Source organism: Urocampus carinirostris, chromosome 17 (genome assembly GCF_059441175.1).
Source record: "Urocampus carinirostris isolate Australia breed hairy pipefish chromosome 17, RoL_Ucar_1.0, whole genome shotgun sequence".
In the NCBI taxonomy this organism is placed as follows: Eukaryota; Metazoa; Chordata; class Actinopteri; order Syngnathiformes; family Syngnathidae; genus Urocampus; species Urocampus carinirostris.
Window position 1 is genome coordinate 24,172,599 of NC_142365.1, and position 19,722 is coordinate 24,192,320.

The 19,722-nt window shown below is 39.2% G+C and overlaps 1 protein-coding gene across 1 annotated transcript in view; it reads right to left on the reverse strand.

The window, feature by feature from the left end:
- Positions 1 to 8,831: 8,831 nt before the first annotated feature.
- The window catches only part of zzef1 (zinc finger, ZZ-type with EF hand domain 1), a 42,984-nt gene continuing 32,093 nt past the window's right edge, over positions 8,832 to 19,722 (reverse strand). The window contains exons 52-54 of the mRNA XM_088320820.1: positions 17,280 to 17,430; positions 13,336 to 13,407; positions 8,832 to 11,357 (exon numbers count right to left, since the gene is read on the reverse strand). Of these exons, the coding sequence (XP_088176946.1) occupies positions 11,277 to 11,357; positions 13,336 to 13,407; positions 17,280 to 17,430 (304 nt within the window). The 3' untranslated portion in view covers positions 8,832 to 11,276. The remainder of the gene's footprint in view (positions 11,358 to 13,335; positions 13,408 to 17,279; positions 17,431 to 19,722) is intronic.

Below are 19,722 nucleotides of genomic sequence, written 5' to 3' on the forward strand. Positions count from 1 at the left end.
GAAAAGAGAGCCAAATCTAAGCGTGTACGCTTATCAGACGCTAAGTATGTCAGAGGCAAATGGGAAGCGCCGTGTGGAGTTTTTTTTCCCCAACAACAGGAAATGACAGGTGTGATATGTTAAAGTTGTCTGCTACTATGGCAAATTTACACAAACAAATACAGAAATTTCTCTCTACAAAGAGCAATGAACTGCAACCAAGAATGCAAACCTGTTACTGTTCCTGAACAAAAACGTGTAAATCCATTTCCACTGTGGAAAAAGCCAAAATGGCTTGTTTGTTACATTGCTGTTTTTTTTGGTTTGACTCTTTTGACTTTTGTTCTATAATAATTGTTGTACAATCATTTTATTTTTATGTTGTTAAACGTTTTACATGGTACTATTTGACTTTACTTTCAAGCCATTGTGCAATGGAAGGTAAAGTTGACCTTGTTATATTTGTATTTTTGTTACGTGGCTTATTTTATTTGACGTTGTAGGCTTTTGTTTTGAAACAGCTGTATCAGAAATATTTACATTTTGTTTTTTTTATACTGTAAGTTTAAATCGTAGTCATTTAATATTTCATTTTACGATTTTAGTGCCTAAAATCTTTGCACTGTTTTTATCGTAATTATAAACTAGCCCGAACGGGTAGGGTTTAATTGTTCATCACATTTCAAAGCTAAACATATCTGTATTGGATCGGTATCGATCGATACTACCACAGTATCTCAGTGTCTCCCACCCCTATTTTAGACCCCTGGTGTAAGGGGTTGTTCATCTTTCACTTCCATCCCATTAGAGTCATTTGCATCCCTCATTCAAAAATGGCCCTTTTCTCAATCCTCCCATTTAGTTAACGGGCGACACCTCCGCATTTCCTCGGGTATCCCTACATGGACGCCACCGGCGCTCTGTCGGCTCCAACTGGCTTGCAGTCAAGATCTATCTGCCTGGAAATGAAAGCAGATCAACTCCAGTCTGCTTTTCTTTTCAGGTGCGATCATCCGTAACGGAAACTTCTAAATACGAACTTCAACGCCTTCGCGGATTATTTAAAGAGCCCAATTATTCCCGAGCGCCTCGAGGGCTGACACATGCTGGCCCTTTCCTCCCAGGTGGGTGAAGAAGAAGTAGGTCTCATTATGGCAAGGTGAGGATGTGCTATCACTGACATCTACATTTAGCATCGCGGCTGCACAAAAGAAATTGAGGGGGGTTAATCAGTGTTTATACACCTTTTTAATGGACAAATTCAAGCGCTTTTTCAGGCAGTGTTGAAAAATTCAGTTTGGCCTTGAGGCCGGTTCCAGACTTTTTGTTTCTGAGGCGGGCTGAATCAGTAAAAGAATGTCAACTCCAAATTTTTAGCTTTATTTTTCAGTATTAAGCTTTTTTATAACGGTAAATGGATTTATATAGCACTTTGCAAGTCACTTGAGGATCTCCAAAAGCGCTTTACAACACACTTCACATTTCATCCATTCACACACCGATCGCAGAGTCAGTCATATCAAGGGCATTAGGGGCTCAGTGTCTTGCCCAAGGACACTTCGACATTCAACCCAGGAGCGGGGAATCGAACCTGCGACCTCCTTGCTCCCTAGATGACAGCTTTATCTCCCTAGCTACTGCAACGGGCAAAAAATCTTTTGTCATTGAACGTGTTAACTTGTTCATTTCATCAGTTGAGTGGGAGCAGTTTTACCCTTACACCAACTCGCCATGCTATAAAAACTCAACATTACCCTCTAGCGGCCGTAGAGGGGGTTTGGTTTGCATTTATTTAAAAAATAATGACCTCTAATATAAATTACCTAGAGACCGAAATTTAAGGTAGGCCTGATTAAATGGTCCAACAGGCTGGGTCTGGTTCGTCAGCTGTGAGTATTACATGACTGTTTTAAGGACTTTCTAAGCATTAAAAGAAAAGATCTGGTGTGTATCATATATTTTGAAGAGCCAAAAATATACCTGCAATTTAGATATTCAGTTCATTTTTCATGTAAATGTATCAAGACATATAATTTTTACATTTTGAGTAAATCGGAAATATATATTTTTTCGACAAAAAACTTCTCCCCATAATAGGGTTAATATGTAGCTTACATTTTCAGTTGCAGGAAGTTATTATCATTACAATTCACCGCTTAATTTTTTTGCATGGCCCATAATAAATGTCTATAATTGATAAAAAATCCTTGCACTAATACACATAGTGCTTTGTTTGAGTGTAGCATACATCTGTCCTCTTGGGGGCGACCCATAGGATGCAATTACGCTTCTTAGGACGATGCCGTACAAACTAACGCCAGCTGCCGTTAATCACCAAAGAAACGCATAGCAAAAACACCAGACAGCAGGTACGGCGTCATTTATGAGGAGACTTGAGAAACATGGCAACAATTTAAAGCATTTGCAAATTCTCAAATTCAAGCACCTTTCCATCCTTGAAAAAACAACATTCAAATTCAACATTTTTAAGGTTTTCAAGCACCCCTACAAACCCGAAAAATATGTGAAAAGAAATGAACCAAATCAAGGGCATTTCCCTCCCACTCGCTCATCATTCCTAAAGGGATTGCACAAGAAAAGGATGAGAAGAGGCTGAGCGGCAGCAAGGAGTCACGTCGGCGAGGGAGCTCCAGGCGGACATAAGGGGGAAACAAATCATCCGGTGCCTGATTGAGTATTTCCTCCATTTGATGTCGTTATCGCCACGGCGATGGTTACCTTCAGAGACTCCGGATTAAACAAGAGCGCACAAAGAGTAAGACAAGAAGCACAGCAGGGAAACATCAATAAGCTCCACGAGTCATTTTTTTTCCATCGTTTTGTCCTTTTTACCCAGAGGCACTGGGAAAAAAAGATATCTGATTTGCTGCTGAAATTGGACAGTGTTTGCACTGTGATTCTAAATCGATCAGTCTGCAAAGTAAAAAAGAAAGTTGGATTAGTTTCAATGGTTATTTCATCACTTTTCTGACTTTTAAATTGAAAAGTTTGTATCTTTTCCGGAGTATAAAGCGCACCCAAAAACCACAAATTGGCCAGAAATTTGAAAGCGTGGCATTCTGTTATGAAGGGGGGGAGGGGCACCTAGACGTAAACTATCGACTGTGATTCTAGGATATTGTATTAATTAAGATGTTAGGGCTAGGACCTTAGCTTGGCCTTTTGGCTGAGAGTAAGGGTCCCGGCTCCTAGGCTTTGAAGCGTATTATGAACTGACCGATAACGGATAATGGATAATGAATAACGTAGATAGAACAATAACCCTTAAAAACCCCATCATGTCCAGAAGCTTGACGCTTACTGATGAGCAGCCCTGACCCCATCCATCCATCCATTATCTGCACCGCTTATCCTCAGTTGGGTTGCAGAGGTGCTGGAGCCCATCCCAGATAACTTCAGGCAGTGGGCAGGGGACACCCGAAACCGGTTGCCAGCCAGTCGCAGGGCACACAGGGACAGACAATTCGCTCGCTCATTCACACCTAGGGACAATTTGGAACGGCCAATTAACCTGACATACATGTTTTTGGCATGTGGGAGGAAACCGGAGTGCCCGGAGGAAACCCACGCAAGCATGGGGAGAACATGCAAACTCCACAAAGGAGGTTTGAGCTCACAACCTCAGAACTGTGCCGAACATGCGCTAACCGCTGCGCCGGCGTGCTGCCCCAGCCCCGTTAATAATAATTTATTTTTTTAAATAAAACAAAAAATAAACATATCTTTACGCTTTGGCACTCAGGGCTAATGCTTCGGAACATTTATTTATGCATTATGACATTGAATGAGGCAGCACTGCGGCACAGTGGTTAGCGCGTCTGCTGCACAGTTCTGAGGTCATGAGATTGAACCTTTCTGTGTGGAGTTTGCATGTTCTCTACGTGGTTGCGTGGGTTCCCTCCGGGCACTCTGGTTTACTCCCACATTCCAAAAACATGCATGTCAGGTGTATTGGCCGGTCCAAATTGTCCGTCGGTGTGAATGAGCGAGTTAGTTGTCTGTCTCTGTGTGCCCTGCGACTGGCTGGTGTAACGACTCTCAATCATGCGCGACACAAGGGTTCACAGTCACTCGGTTTATTGCCTGCATTCAATAAACAATACAAATAAGTCAGGGCGTCGATGCGCGACTGCATACATCTGTAGCACGAGGTGATATAGCTGAAGGTACGGCAAGCGTAGAAGCCCATAAAGTGCCAAACGAAAAAGACAGTCCCACACGCCCATGGCTTAACAAATGAATGCGGTACCAGAGTTCTAACAGTAATGCAACAAAAACACAGATTTTGTGAGAATTAAAAAAAAAAAACTCAAAACAATACAATTTTAACTCTGTTACACCGGCAACCAGTTCAGGGTGTTCCCTGCCCACTGCGCGATGACAGCTGAAATGGGCTCCACCACCCCCTGTGACCCTAGTGAGGATGAGCGATGCAGATAATGGATGGATGGACATTGAGTGAGTAAAGAGTAAAGAGGGAATTATATCGAATTACAAGAACACCCAGTTGCCTAAAGTTTTATGTACAGTAAAAATTAAGCCAAACATGTTATTTTTCTATCTTAATAGTGCCAGCCAAATTTTTTCTTTTCGTCTTTTTCTTATTCTTACTTTTGTGTTGTCTCATCTCATCTCATTAGCCGTACCGCTTATCCTCATTAGGGTTGCGGGGGGGCTGGAGTCCATCCCAGCCATCTCCGGGCAGTGGGCAGGGGACACCCGGAACTGGTTGCCAGCCAATCGCAGGGCACACAGGGACAGACAACTCATTCGCTCATTCACACCAAGGGACAATTTGGACCAGCCAAATTACCTGAAATGCATGTTTTTGGAACGTTGGAGGAAACTGGAGTGCCCGGAGGAAACCCACGCAAGCACGGGGAGAACATACAAACTCCGCACAGGAAGTCTGGAGCAGGTTCCCATGACATGAACTGTGCCGCACAAGCGCTAACCACTGCGCCGCCGTGCTTTTGTGTTGTGTTGTATTCAAATTTCTTATGTCGATAAGTAACAAAAATTCCTTAATACAGTGTGTGGTGTGTCTTGATTTAAGTATGTTGATATTCTTAAATCAATGAAAAGTAATTCACTTTAAATTGTGGTGTAGCCACCTTACGATTACTTACAAGATTTTTCACCAACTTTCCTGATAAATGTATCAAATGTGGTACTCGTAGATGGCAAGACGAGTTTAAAAGATCAAAACTCACTTTTTCAGTTTAATTTGTCAACCGATTATCCAAATAATTTATTGATCCCGACATCCGCTTCAGCCTTAAAATCCAGTGCGCCTTGTACACCAGGAAATGCGGTGAATGAAATTGGAAATGCATAAATAATAATGAAATTATACCGCATGCAGTAATTGTTCTGCTTGAGAAACTGAGTTGTTTTGGAGTGCCCTCTTGTTAACATGTTAATTGTACAAACATGCTGGTTACCTTTCCAACAATGATGAAAAACGAGTTCTTACAATAACGAATATGCAACTATAGTATTATTTTTGTCTTTAATCCAATGTTAAGGGCTCTGTCAATTATTTGAGAGCTTTTCATCCGATATTTTATATTTGTTTTTAATTGTGCATGTGTAATTAAATTAAAATAATGTTTGGCTCACAATAATCAGTGTGAGGTCACTGTTCAGCCTTTAAGAAACATACAGAGTGGTCTTCGAGAACCCTCTTTTGGTTATCATATTAATTGTTGCTAAAAGCAGGGTTTGTTCGTCTTTCTCATGGCCAAATTCAAGCACTTTTTAAAGGACTCTAAAAGCCAATTTTTAAATGTCTCCACTAACGTAAAAAGAAGAAATTCGGTGTATTTTGCAGATCCACAAATGTATATCGAAATCGCATATGCGATTTAGAATCTTGAGAGTGCATTCACAAGACATATACATTTTAGATCTTGAGTAGAGCGCAAATACGGTAATCCCTTGTCTTTCGCAGGGGTAGCAAAAAAAGTCCTGCTACAGCCAAAACCCGCGAAGTAGAAACATTATTTATCAGTAATGTATAATACATATAACTGTAACATAATAACCATAGTTATACGGATTAAAACACAGAAGACAGAATTGCAGTTGAATGGCCATTATTGTCATTACACAATAGTCATACAAAACTGGAGAGCTTCACCTTTCAATATAAGAAAGCGATGTGGACAGCTACCTGCACGCTGGTTTCCGGGATCTTCAGATTGAGCCAAGTCTCCGTGATTACAATTTAAATATAAGAGTCACAAAAGTAGCATTTTCCCACAAGTTGTAGCTCCAGGTCAACCGTTTCATTAGCAATAGATCTGGCGTTTGTAAGATACAGACTCTGCCGCCGTGGCTTAGAGTTGTCCCTAGCTGTAGCAGCAAGCCGGACCTACCGCCTCGCTATTGCTTTCTCTCCCGATGTTGCCTCTTCCCGGATCCGATAACAATTCGCGGGGCACGCGCTGGTGATTAGCATTTCTTCTCACTCTTTTGATTTTTCTCATAATCCTATTTAATTGATGAATTTATTTTCTATCGAACAAGATGCTAAAATACTAGCTCCGCAGTTTGTTTTGGTGGCCACATTAACTTGTGCGCCCGCCCAATTGTTTGACAGCATACACCAGCCTTTCACAGTTGCACACACAGTCACGCCCACACAACACACACAAAGCCCTCACCTGCGATAACATTTGCTGTGTTCTGTCTGCTGCATAACACAAGGTATGATACATGAATATCAATTACAATAAAGACAATTCAATTCGAAACCAAGTACCGAACCTGCAATAAAGCGAGGGATTACTGTATATGATAAATATATTACAAAATACTTATTTTTGGGGCTACGCCTCTTAATTTCTTGCTTAAAAAGCTAGCTGACTTTTTATGTGAACCATTATTTTACCTGTTCTCTAGATCTTTTGAGGATTCACAGCTGCCTGAGGACTGGCTTAGTGCTATTGTCATACCCATTTTTAAAGGGGGAGCACAACAAGTGAAGCCAACTATAGACCAGTTAGCTTGACTAGCTGCGTCTGTAAAGTCTCATCTCATCTCATCTCATCTCATTAGCCGTACCGCTTATCCTCGTTAGGGTCGCGGGGGGGCTGGAGCCCATCCCAGCCATCTCCGAGCAGTGGGCAGGGGACACCCTGAACTGGTTGCCAGCCAATCGCAGGGCACACAGGGACAGACAACTCATTCGCTCATTCACACCTAGGGACAATTTGGACCGGCCAATTCACCTGAAATGCATGTTTTTGGAATGTGGGAGGAAACCCACGCAAGCACGGGGAGAACATACAAACTCCGCACAGGAAGTCAGGAGCTGGATTTGAACCCACGACAGGTTCCCATGACATGAACTGTGCCGCACAAGCGAGTGTTTGAGAAAATTATCTCAGATGCCATATGGAAATTTATACAGGAGCACAATCTTTTTACATTTAAGCAACATGGGTTTAGGTCCGGACATTCTACCATGACTAACTTAATAGCTCATTTGAATAATATTACCAGTATGTTTTTTGTTCACAATATGGCTGGTCATGTTGTTTACTTAGACTTTTGCAAGGCTTTTGATAAAGTGTCTCATAACAAGCTTTTACAAAAACTGAAATGCTATGGTATTAGTGGAAAACTGCTTGAATGGATAACTGCATATTTGTCAAATCGTAAACAATGCGTAAAAATTGATGATGTTCTTTCAGCGTGGTCGGAAGTTTGTAGTGGGGTACCGCAGGGCTCAGTACTAGGACCATTTTTATTTCTGTTTTTTGTGAACGACCTACCTGAGGCCATTCAAAGTTGTGACATCTCAATTTTTGCCGATGATGCTAAACTGTCGGCTTTCTTACCAAAAACCCAGGTTACAGGAACAATCGCTCCAAAATGACATTAAATCAGTTTTTCTTTGGTCCGAAAAGTGGCAACTGCAATTGTCATCTCATAAATGCTTAGCACAGTCGTTTTTGCATGGTTCTGTTCCGCTGTATAACATTAATGATCATGATTTGCATGTTGTTACTGAACATAAGGATCTGGGTGTCACTTACTTGAAACTTAAAGTTTATCACGCATATCGCCAAAATTACCAACAAAGCCAATAACATAGCATCAAACATTTACAGAAACTTTTACAACAAGAACCCAGCATTCTTAGTTCGAATGTTTTGCGTTTATGTTAGACCCGGGTTAGAATATAACAGCGTTGTGTGGAACCCTTACTTACTCAAGGACATTAACCTACTGGAAGGAGTTCAACGACGGTATACGAAGCGGATACCTGGGATGCACAGCTTGTCATATCCGGAAAGACTACAAAGACTGAACTTGGACTTTTTGGACCTCTGTAGAATTTGATTTGATTTAATTTTTGTGTTCAAAGTACTGCATGGAATGATCGATGTGCCTTTTGATCAATTTTTTTGAGTTCTGTCGTGTTGATGGTTTACGTGGTCACAGATATAAGTTACGGGTGCCTAGACCTACCAGCAACTTGCATGGAAACTTTATTTCTTTCAGGATACCAAAAATTTGGAATTTTTTGCCTGACCGGGTTATTAGTGCAAATACGGTGCAAACCTTTAAGCAAAGGTTGGCAGAAACAGATCTGTCAAATTTCCTTAGGGGAGGGGGCGTAAGGTGACCATATTTGACCATGCTCACTCTCAGCATTAGTTTTTCTTTGTGTCATGTTTTGATTAATGTATCCAACAATACCTTCAATAAACAATAAACATTTCATTTCCTAACCTGGTGCGCTTGATGGTGTGGAAAATACCGTAGTTCTTTGTCCCCCTTAATGTGTCATCATGCATACAAAATCAAAAGAGTCAGTCTGTCAGTGTCCAATAGTTATTTTTATATTCACAAATACAATATTTACATTCAAAGGACTGGAATCCAGAATCCTCGGGAAAAAAACAACATTAAAAAGTAAATAGTTACAAAAACTTCAAACAAAAACGTCACATTTCCTCTTCAGATAAATGCCACTTATTCAACAATGATTGCTCGATTGCTAATCTTTTAGGCACGTTGTCGATCGGCGAGGCATTTTGTTGAAGCTGATGTCGATGTAAACAAAAGAATGACTCCTTGATTTTCAATGACTGTCATCCCAAAGGTAAAAATAAAAAATATAAGAAACTTATCTACAAAGGTGTCTCCTGCTCGAGCGCCTTGTTTAAGTGATATGTAATAAACTAAAGAGGACTTGATTGCGAGCCCTGGAGAGTCTCACGCCTTTGCATTTCTTTGGCATTAAGATATCTATTTTCTTAAGATTGGAAATGAATAGCAATTGAACAATTAACTCTGTTTTGACAACTTGAATCTTGATTGAATGTTATATCCTCCAGATACCTCCCAAGATGAGGTATCACCTAAATATTCATCTATTTTGATTTGGACTAGGAGCTCCACTTAGCTGAAATTCGTCTTTTTTTCCCATTTTCTTCAAAGTTAAGCGTTTACTCGAGCTATACACAATGTCTTGCGCACGGTTAATCATGGTCTCGTTTTGTCTGACATTAAAAATACGTCAAACGTTTTTGTTACACGTTGAAAAGAACAATTAATAAAACAAAAGAAGATGTTATTGGTTCACATGAGATGAGGGGTCAGGGAACGATGATTCAACAGACGCGTTCAGTCGGATCTCTGTGCCATCAAAAGTGATGTCACTCTCCCGGAAGATATTTTTTGGGTGCTTCTGCACAGCCGTTGAGATATTGACTCTTTCGGATGAACTTTAACTCCTATATGTTGCAAAAAAAAATCATTTTTTTTACAGGACAATTGGGAATTTGGCAACCTTTAAGACCTTCAATACCACATCACCTAGTAAAAACAAGTAATGAAAAAAAAAAGAACCCACAGTAGTGACACGTGAATGCACATGCAGATTCACGGTCTGAAGCAGGGGTGGGCAAACTATGGCCTGCAGGGTGGATCAGGCCCGCGAGACAACAATGAGAGAAGCACAAGAGATCGTCATGTCAAACAATGATTTGCATTTCTATGTCGTCCCTCCCGACCGCCAAAGGCGGTGCTTTGAGCACCGAATATTTCCTTCGTGCAGCCGCAGTTCGTCATTCAAGAAACCTGTGGCTTGGGAATGTGTAATTTTAGTTTCACCACAGGTTGATTTTCTACAGAACACAATGATTCCCTAGTGACGAGATGCTCTGGCGGTTTTACGAGACCCATAGGATTTTAGTCACGTTCGTAATTTTCGTTTTAAATATGTTTTTAAATATGTCCACTGGATGTCGATAAAGCACTACTCTGAGACAACAAACCATCCCGATGTTATTTTACTTAAAATGAGTGTCACAGACGCGCGGTTTAATGCAAAACAAAAAAATACAAAGTTAAAAAAAATAAAAGAGCACCTGGGTGTCTTTGCATATGTGTAAAGAACAATTCACTACTTTCTATATTAGATATGAAATCTATCAGCGAAGTTTCCAAACTCAGATCTACATTTAAAAATATAAAATAAAAATCGATCATTGATTGTAATGCTAACATAAATGTTAGAAAAAGTACTACTAATAAAAAGGTGCAGTTATTTTAGTGACCTTCTTATACTTTGTGTGCCCCCATTAAAGCAACTATATTTTTCATTGCGCTCATGGCAAACATTCAAATAGCTGGCTCCATTTTTCTGTAATTGCCTTTTTTTAAATCAATTGTGTTTATCGAGATATTACATTTCATGTAATAAAACAATGAGTTTGAGTTTTTCAATGCAAAATGATGAAACTTATGGAGAGTTGCTATTTCTTTTAATATGTCCATCTGTAAATAAATATGTTTGAACATTTTGAGTTTTTCGAAATTGGATCAAATGGTACCTTTATCAACAAATAAGCAATGAAACCTAACTTGTAAAGCTAAATTCAAATGAGAAAAATGGATTGGCTCACATTATCTTCTTTTCCCTTTTGTTGTGCCGAGGTATCACATTGAAGACCCTCAATCAGCATGTGCAAAAGATAAATGTGTTTTTCAGCCATGTTTTGTGGTCTGGACTCAAAAGTTTTTAACCCAATCCAGCCCGCAACTCAAAAAGTTTGCCCACCCCTGGGCTAAGGCAACGGGGGTCGTGAGCAGGTGCAAAAAGTGCATGTTGAGTCTGCCTCAAGCAGTCTGTTTCCAGAGCGACGACAAGATAAAAAGGAGAAGGACGACTTTCTGTCCCCGCAGGCTGCTCTCTATCCCTTCATGATCAAGATGTGTCCCCGGCACCGACCTCTGGCCTTCCCCCTCGGGATCACTCACTGGGGCACATTCAGCAGCCTGGTGGATTTATTGGGGTAATTGATTGCTAGGCTGATGGCGGCGATGTTCTTCAGAGCCTACATGGAAAAATGAAGTGGAAAAAGCGTGTCAAACCAATGAATGGCATACCTGTCAACTTAAAAGTTTCCCTCGTATTTTACACGTTTTTTTTATCATATCAAATTGTGTATGTGGTACAGTGTTGGGAATAACACAGGGTAATCTAATGATCTTTTGCGCTAATACAATGCTGTTACTGATGGTCAAGAGCGGTGCGTTACTTTGAATATATTGAGACCAGGCGTTCTGACGAGAACGGGTGCTTTCAGGACACCCATGGTCGCTGTATATATAGTAAGACACAACAACAAAGCAAGGGTAAAACAAGAGTGAAACAAGCAAGTAATAAATAGCAAATAAAACACATTAGAGTTAAAAGGGGCCATATGTGAGGCAGATGGTCAAGAAAAGGCAAGTCTGAAGGGTGAGTTTTAGGTCCGGATTTACAGGTGGACAGAATTTTGAAGGTCAGGCGGCAATGAGTTCCAGAGCTGGGGGGCAGAGCGACTGAAAGCTTTGCTCCCCATGGAGCTGAGACGGGTAGGGGGTATAGTGAGATGGAGGGAGGAAGATGATCTGGGGGTGCGGGATCGTGTGGCAGTGTGAAGTAGGTCGGAGATGGAGGGAGGGGCAAGGTTATGAATTTAGGTGTAGAGCAAGATTTACTGAATAGTCACTTTATATTGTTGAACTGTTGACTTTTGCTGTGAGAGTTTGAATTATTTATTTTACAGTGCAGTGTTCAACGCACTTAATATTGTACTACTGTTTACTTTTGTTATATGAAAATACTTGAAGTACAGTAGCATATGTCTACTTGAGCAGTTGTTTGACAAATTATAGTGATTCATCCTATAAAGTGAAACTCACTTATTGTTTTACAGTTGATGTTTGTTGTGAACAAAATACTTGAGCATATGTCTACTCCGCCAGAGAAGAAAAGAAAATACCTCGAAAGGGGTAATAACTTGAATTGCTATTGATTCATTCCTGAAGGGACTATGTATATGTTTAGCGAACCCAGTGGTAAAAAACGATAATATTATAAAAAAAATAAAAAATAAAAAATTATATATATATATATATATATATATATATATATATATATATATTGATTTGAACATCGAGCCAAAAAACATTAACATCATAAAAAAGTGTTTTTTTAAAATACTCTTATCTCAACATTTACATATAATGAGGCTCGATAGAGCTCAATTGATTGTCCGTCATCTTGCTGATACGGGTCATCAAACTTATGACAGAATTGGCAAGAAAATGTGCTTTTGGCCACTGATTTTCCATAGTCTGTGTTCTTCCTTGTGCTTTGTAGCACTTGTTTCAGGTTGCACTATACAATACACCTAGTGATCAAATGATACAGTGTCCCTTTGGGAGTTAAAAAATGTGGTTTCTGTAATATAAATAGAAAACAAACTAAAAAGGAAACTTGAAGAACACACATTACAATGGGTTGTGCAGCTGTTTGTTCTAGGTGTTTTTTTCTGAAAACTTGGGCAAGCTGAGGCTTTTAAAGTAATGTTATGTAAAAAAAATAATTAATAATTGTGTTTTTATTGCAGTATTAGGTGATAACATTCACACAAACACGAAAAATGTTTACTTTTTCACCTCTATACAATTGTTCCACCTTTCAGCTCTATTTGAGGGTAAGTAGGCGTGCTGGGACACAAATGATAATGGAGTGTAATTAGTTACCAAATACATTAGTCCTCTGAGTGCTGCCCACACATTGAAAACATGGCAAAGGGGAGCTGGAGGGTTTTGAGCTCTGTTGGTTATTCATCCAAGTTTTTAAAAAAAAAAAAAGGAAACCATGGCTTTTAACTGACATCATTGATTAAAATTTAGTCTATATATTGTGAGAGGCAACTATCAGTGTATGTACAGGCACGCCGAGTGAATATTTCCAACTCATAGTTTGAATAGATGATTTAGAATAGAGGACGTCAAAAAGTAAGCAAACGAAAACCTTACCACCGCAGTGTGATTCAGGAGGTGTTCGTTGGTGGTTATTGCAAGCAAGTACTCCTGGAGGATGCCCTGTGACTGAAGAGCACAGACATTTCAACGGATTAAAATAGACGAGTAAAAAATAATCCATGTAATTAGAAATACCTTCTTTCTGTCCCGTGAATCAAAACTGAATGCCAGTTACAGGAAAATTACAAAATCACCAGAAACTTGTGTTGTACTACTGCCCTCTGGTGGGCACAAACACTTAAAAAAAAAAAAATAGACCCACAAACCAGCAATCTATGAAGGACCAATTCTGCCATATGTAGAAATAAATGAATGAATAATTAAACACCTACATATATATGGCATACAGTACATTCAATTTTTTTTTATAAAAGTATGCTTTTTATAATTCATTTTTTCATTATTTATTTCCGTGTATAATGCCGTATATTTTGTCAGAACTAAATGTTATTCAAATGAGGGGGCGGGTCAAACTCTAAACTGTTTTGCCTATTGGTCAACCAACAGCATAATAGGTCAGCTTTTGACATTAACCTATGGTAGATTTTATCGGAAACTCTATTTTACACCAGAAACACAATCCATCTCCAGAATATAAAAAACAAAGAAACATCAAACCTACCAAAACGAGAATGTAATGTGAATGCTAAAACAGTTTATTCACACAAAAACTTAGCCCCGCTTCAGAATAAAGCAGTCGTTGACTAGTATACTAGTCTCTAGTCAAGAATTTTTTTTTTATTGTTTGAATTTTAAAAAGCAGCATATCTGTTTTAGTTAAATCAGAAGGGAATCTTTAAGGGAGAAAAGCGGTTATCGAACAAGTAAAGCAGTAGTTGTGGTTAGTGTGCAATAGGATAATTGTTAACTTAACTTTTTTTTTTTTTTTTTTTTTTAATTTCAAATAGTCTACGTCGTAAAACAATGTCTGTATGGAAAAAACAATTTAAAATTAGATTAGAAAATAACTTGAAAACTCGGTTTTTGTTATACCAATCTCGTCTTGCCCATTTCGGCTCTAATACCGATTGGCTTGGTCAGTGGTAGTGACAGTTGTGATGGTTTCTATTTAACAGTATAAATCATCTATGGACCAGATGAAGCCAGCAAAACACAAAATTTACTGCAAGTAGGAAAAGAACTATGAAAGATGCTGAAAAATGTGTTTGTGTTATTTATTTAGTAAACAAAATAATAGTCTTGCTGTGAGTGAATAGGTGCCACATTGTGTTTGCAAGGTTTATTATAGCTTGTTCAGAAGAATTGCAATCATTAATAATGGGAACAATTGGCTGAGGGTGACAGGTACAATATAGGTGGAAAATTCTGGCAACTCACTTGAAAAACGTTTTGTTGTGAAAAAATATGCAACAAAATAAATACATAAAATAAATAGATGACAACATAAATTACAAATTGCATAAATAAAAAATGCTTTTATATCATATAATCAAGTATTACACGATTTATTTAGGTCTTCATTTGTTTATATGGCATGTATTAAAGGTATTTCCATCCATTATCTGTACCGCTTATCCTCAGTAGGGTCACGGGGATGCTGGAGCCCATCCCAGCCATCTTCAGACAGTGGGCAGGGGACACCCTGAACTGGTTCCCAGCCAGTTGCAGGGCAATTAAAGGTATTTATTAATTTTTAAAGAGTTTCAAATGCAGGATCAGTCCTCGATAGCAAGCAACCATTAAACCACAATTACTTGCTATTATGAGATTAGCGGCACTGAACTAATTGACAAATCTTTAAAGGTATTCCCAAAATCTTAAACATACAAAATGTGAGGAAATATAAAATGTTTTTTTGCATAAAATGTATGTAGTGTATATATTTCATCCGTATATTATAATTGTTTTTCATGATAATTTACCTTGAACATAACATATCTTGTCTTAATCATCCTGAGCTGCGACGTCATCGGAGGAACAGCAGCACCCTAGAAAGCCAGTCACCATATCACGTACTAATTAGTAGATGATGTTTTGAGTGTTTTAAGCAAAGTTTTGGTAGTTTTTTGGGGGGATCCCAAGGCGTTGTGTAGTTGGTGGATGCAGTAATGGTACAACAAAGGCTATCTATCTATCTACCCTGGTCATATCCCGACAGCAAGACAAACACATAAAAATACTAAGAAAATAAAAAAAGGGAAAAAGTAGCAAAAAACCCACAGAAAATTTTTTGGACTGTGGTCAGCCCAAATGCCCAAACAAGTTAAGCACCTCGGCACCCAAGTTGGTCATGCTTTCGTCGGGACACAAGAAAGCAACCATGTCACTCGGGTCAGGGTGACACAACACACTCTTCTGTTCAACAGCAGGGCCCGACAGCTTTCACTGGTTTACCCCTGACGCGTCATACAGGTGCCCTGCCCATCCCTTAGAACGTGTCCAAACATCCCACCATCCTTCACAACACCTCTCCACTCATTCTTATCACCAACAAGAGCTCTAACTTGCACTACATTTAGACCTCTTTCCTGCAGTGCATGCATGACACCATCCATCCACGTCAATCGCGGCCTTCGTCTTCGTCTCCTTCCATTTACTTCGACTCTGTAGCTCCTCTTCAACATTCGCTGCTCATCCATCCTCTCCATGTGTCCAAACCAACCGAGTACTCTCTTATCCACACGCTTGCTTAGTTCCACGACTACTCCAGTTCTGTCTCTCACAATTTTATTTCTCAATCTATCCAATCGTGTCACTCCTAACATAACAACAAAGGCAAATCAGCTAAAAAGGGGCCAACAAGGAGAGGAGCCATCGGGTGGCTTACGGGGACTGACCAACAAAAGGTGGGCGCAGCCCTAACGGAAAGATGCTAAGCTGGCTGATCAAAAAGCACACAGTGAGCAGCCAGGCTTACTGGGAACAAACAAGAAAAATCATCACTGGCTACGGAGAAAAATGCAAAGCCGGCTGGAAATAAATCAAGGGACATGGCAAAACCGGTGCTGATGCCAAACAAGTTGGCCAAACAACACAGGGTGGGCAGCCAACAAACGCTAACCAGGAGCGAACAAATGAGGACAACCCTTGGTAGACACTAACTGGGAGCTAGCTATAACAAACCCGACACACGCGGCTCATAACACAAAAGAAAAGTCACAATCGCCTACCTCCTTCAGCCTGTGGATTTTTTTGCAATATTTTGCACAATTGTGGGAACAATAAATATTTTTTGCCTAATTGAAAAAGTAATTCCTTTTTGGGAATACCTTTAAGAAGGAAGAGTCCATATGGCAAATGGAAATGGGAACCTCCTTGTTCATAATATGATACTACCATTATTAATAATTCAGTGTGAAAAGATAGCAAAGACTAGATGACAGTGAGGGAGTCAGTGGAGCACGGTATGTTGTGGTAGGTGGCAAGCAGATGGCAGTCGAGAAACATTGCTGGTGACGCAGATGCTATGTGGTGGTGATAAAACCAAAATAGCCTTTAAATATCAGGTGAAATCAACTACTGGTTTTGGCTACTTAGCATTCAATATTTTGTATCTAGGCAATCGGCTGTCTAATTAATTGAAATAACAAATATCTAGGTGTCAAATGTATTTTTTTGGAAATGAATGACTTACAATAGAATGGTCCAAATCTCAGGGATTTCGTTATTTAAAATTGCAATAAGGGATTCTACAAAGCTTGCAAACTCCCTCTGCTTTTTGTTTGAACTAATTATATAGAGAAAATATGTCTAACTATTGCCCTCTAGGTAAGGCTCGTGTTATGCAAAATAAATGCAAATTTTTCAACTTACAAGTGTTTCAAAAAACACACATAGACACTTTGTGTATTTTTGCTAATATTTTAAATCAATATTGTTTTTTTAATGAATAAAGTATTTTTTTTCCAACCATTAGGAGGCACGATGTAATACACACTGTCCCTTAAATGCAAGATGTTAGGTGATCTTTTACTCACGATGGCAGAAGTCTCCACGATGAAGAAGAGCTCTGTGAGTGCTCTGTGAAGCGGTAGCAGCACAGTAATACTGGTTGGATCCTGGCTCAGACTGTTTTCCATGGACGTAAAGAGTTGCCAGAGAGGTCGAAGAAGAGTCAGATCGTATGCTCTGCAGTGAAAACAAAAAGGCAAGACGGATTGTATATTTTTTGATACACCTTTGTAGTCTTTTTAATCAAACTGATTCAGAGTCAGTAAAAGAATGTCGACTCAAAATTTTAGCTTTGTTTTTCATGATTATGCTTTATCATTCAGCCTACAATAGTAACCTAACCTACATATTATTAATCAAGGATGCCAAGGGATATTTTCTAAACACAACACATTTATTTAGAAACAATGGGGAACATATTTTCATGTTTGGAATTAAATGAGTTCACTGGTTTATTTTAACAATTAAGGGAATCCAGTTTTATACCTGAACCAATTCACCTTGCTATACAAACACAATACTGTACTCTAGTGGACTAGTATTTTGTTTAAATTTATAAAAAAAAAAAATCATAATTTTTGAAATGTTATTGCACTACTTTTCTGCACACTACTGTTACAATCCACTATTTTCATTGCACTATTATTCTTGGTCAGTCTTTAGGCACTTCTTTGTAAATATTTTTTGTATATCATGACACTGTTATCCAATTATTTTTTCTAAAGGTGCCGTCTGGATTTTAGAATGTTTTTGTTGCTGATGACATCTTTTGGCTTAAGTCATCATTGCAACCTCTGTCAAGCTGCTTTTGTGTTGTGTGCAAGTATGCGCATTTCTCAGATGTGCTCAAATAAATTTTTCTTTGTTCACCTTTTCTGGAGTGTGGATTCTTTTGTTACTTTCACAATTTTCAAGTAACACTAACGGAAAACCACAAATACAAGCATGAAATAACTCCCCCTCTTCCTGCTTCCTAGTGTGTTGTGAGTCTCTAACAAAGATAAAAGATAAAAGCAGATAGACACGGAGGAAAAAATATATAAATATTCTCTAAACTCAGTTGGGCATTGTTAACACATGCATAATAAAGGAAATATCCTACTTTCAACCTTTTAAGTATACCTCAAACAATGCACCCCACCGAAGTGTCTTTATTGCATGTTTACCCTGGAGTGCCATGTCTAAACTTGTTGCATATAATGTCTCACAACATTGAGATCAATCACAATAAAGACAATTCAATTAAATTACTTAAATACTCTCTTCTTTTTATCACATACTCAGAAATTTGTGGCGGGACAGATCCGGACCACGGGCTGTATGTTTGACATGTGTGGCTTAGAAACTGGCCCAAGTTTTATTAAGTAGTGCAATTAAGTAGCGGTAGTTCAACTTTAACATTTTGCAGCAAAAAAAAAATCCCAAACACGTTGCAAGATATACATTTTCAGTTTTACGCGCTTGTTTAGGGTGGTGATATCCCTGGAGAAAAAAACGGTCTCTGAGCTTGTTTGTCCTTGTCTGGAAATGAGCAAGTTCTTAAACACATGTGCCAGTGATAGAAAACGCAGGGCATTTGTGGAGGCTTATATGCAAAGCTTGTTTCGACAAATGCAAAGAAGCTTCAATGTCATATGAGATGGATGCAATCAACATGCCCAATCCATCTATCCACATATCCACCCTTCCATCCTCTTCTGTCTATTTTGGGTAGGGTAGGGTTGGGGTCGATGCAGCTTCAGGGGGGAAGCCCAGACCTACCTAACCCCAGCAACTTTTTCCAGTTTATCCGACAGGAACCCAAAGCATTCCCAAAACACCCTACAGACATAGTGTGCAGCTAGCTGCTTCGGTCTGAATTTTAGATAAAGTGGTATTTCTTCAAATGAGCTGTAATTCGTTCCAGAAGTATGCTCATCGCTCAGATTGTTTGTGTAACAAGCAGGTTTCCCAAATATGAAATAATGAAAAACTAATTGGTCTGCTACCAACCTCCAAATAATGACATTGCGAAAGACAGAAACAGAAAGTCTTTCAACAAAATACTATACAAGCACTATTATGTACGTATACTTATTAAACTGAAAGGTTATTTACATACAAGAAGTGGAGACAATGTTTAGCCGATCAGTATACACTATGCAAATCAGGGCTTCTAGCACTGTGAGTAAGAATACTGTGATAATGCGATAAACTATGTCTATTTTTGTATGTCATCTGTACCATTTGTGGTCTAGTGGAAAGGGTTCGGCGCCCTCACTGCCACGACCCGGGTTTAATTCCCATAGCAAACAATGTTTTTCAGGTCTGGGGGCGGCAGTAGCTCAGGAGGTAGAGCGATCGTTTTAGGATTTAGGGATCCCAGTTCGAATCCCGGCTTATCCGTGTTACATGTCGAAGTGTCCTTGGGTAAGACACTGAACCCCCAATAAGCAGGTTAGCGCCTTACATGGCTGCACAGATCACGGC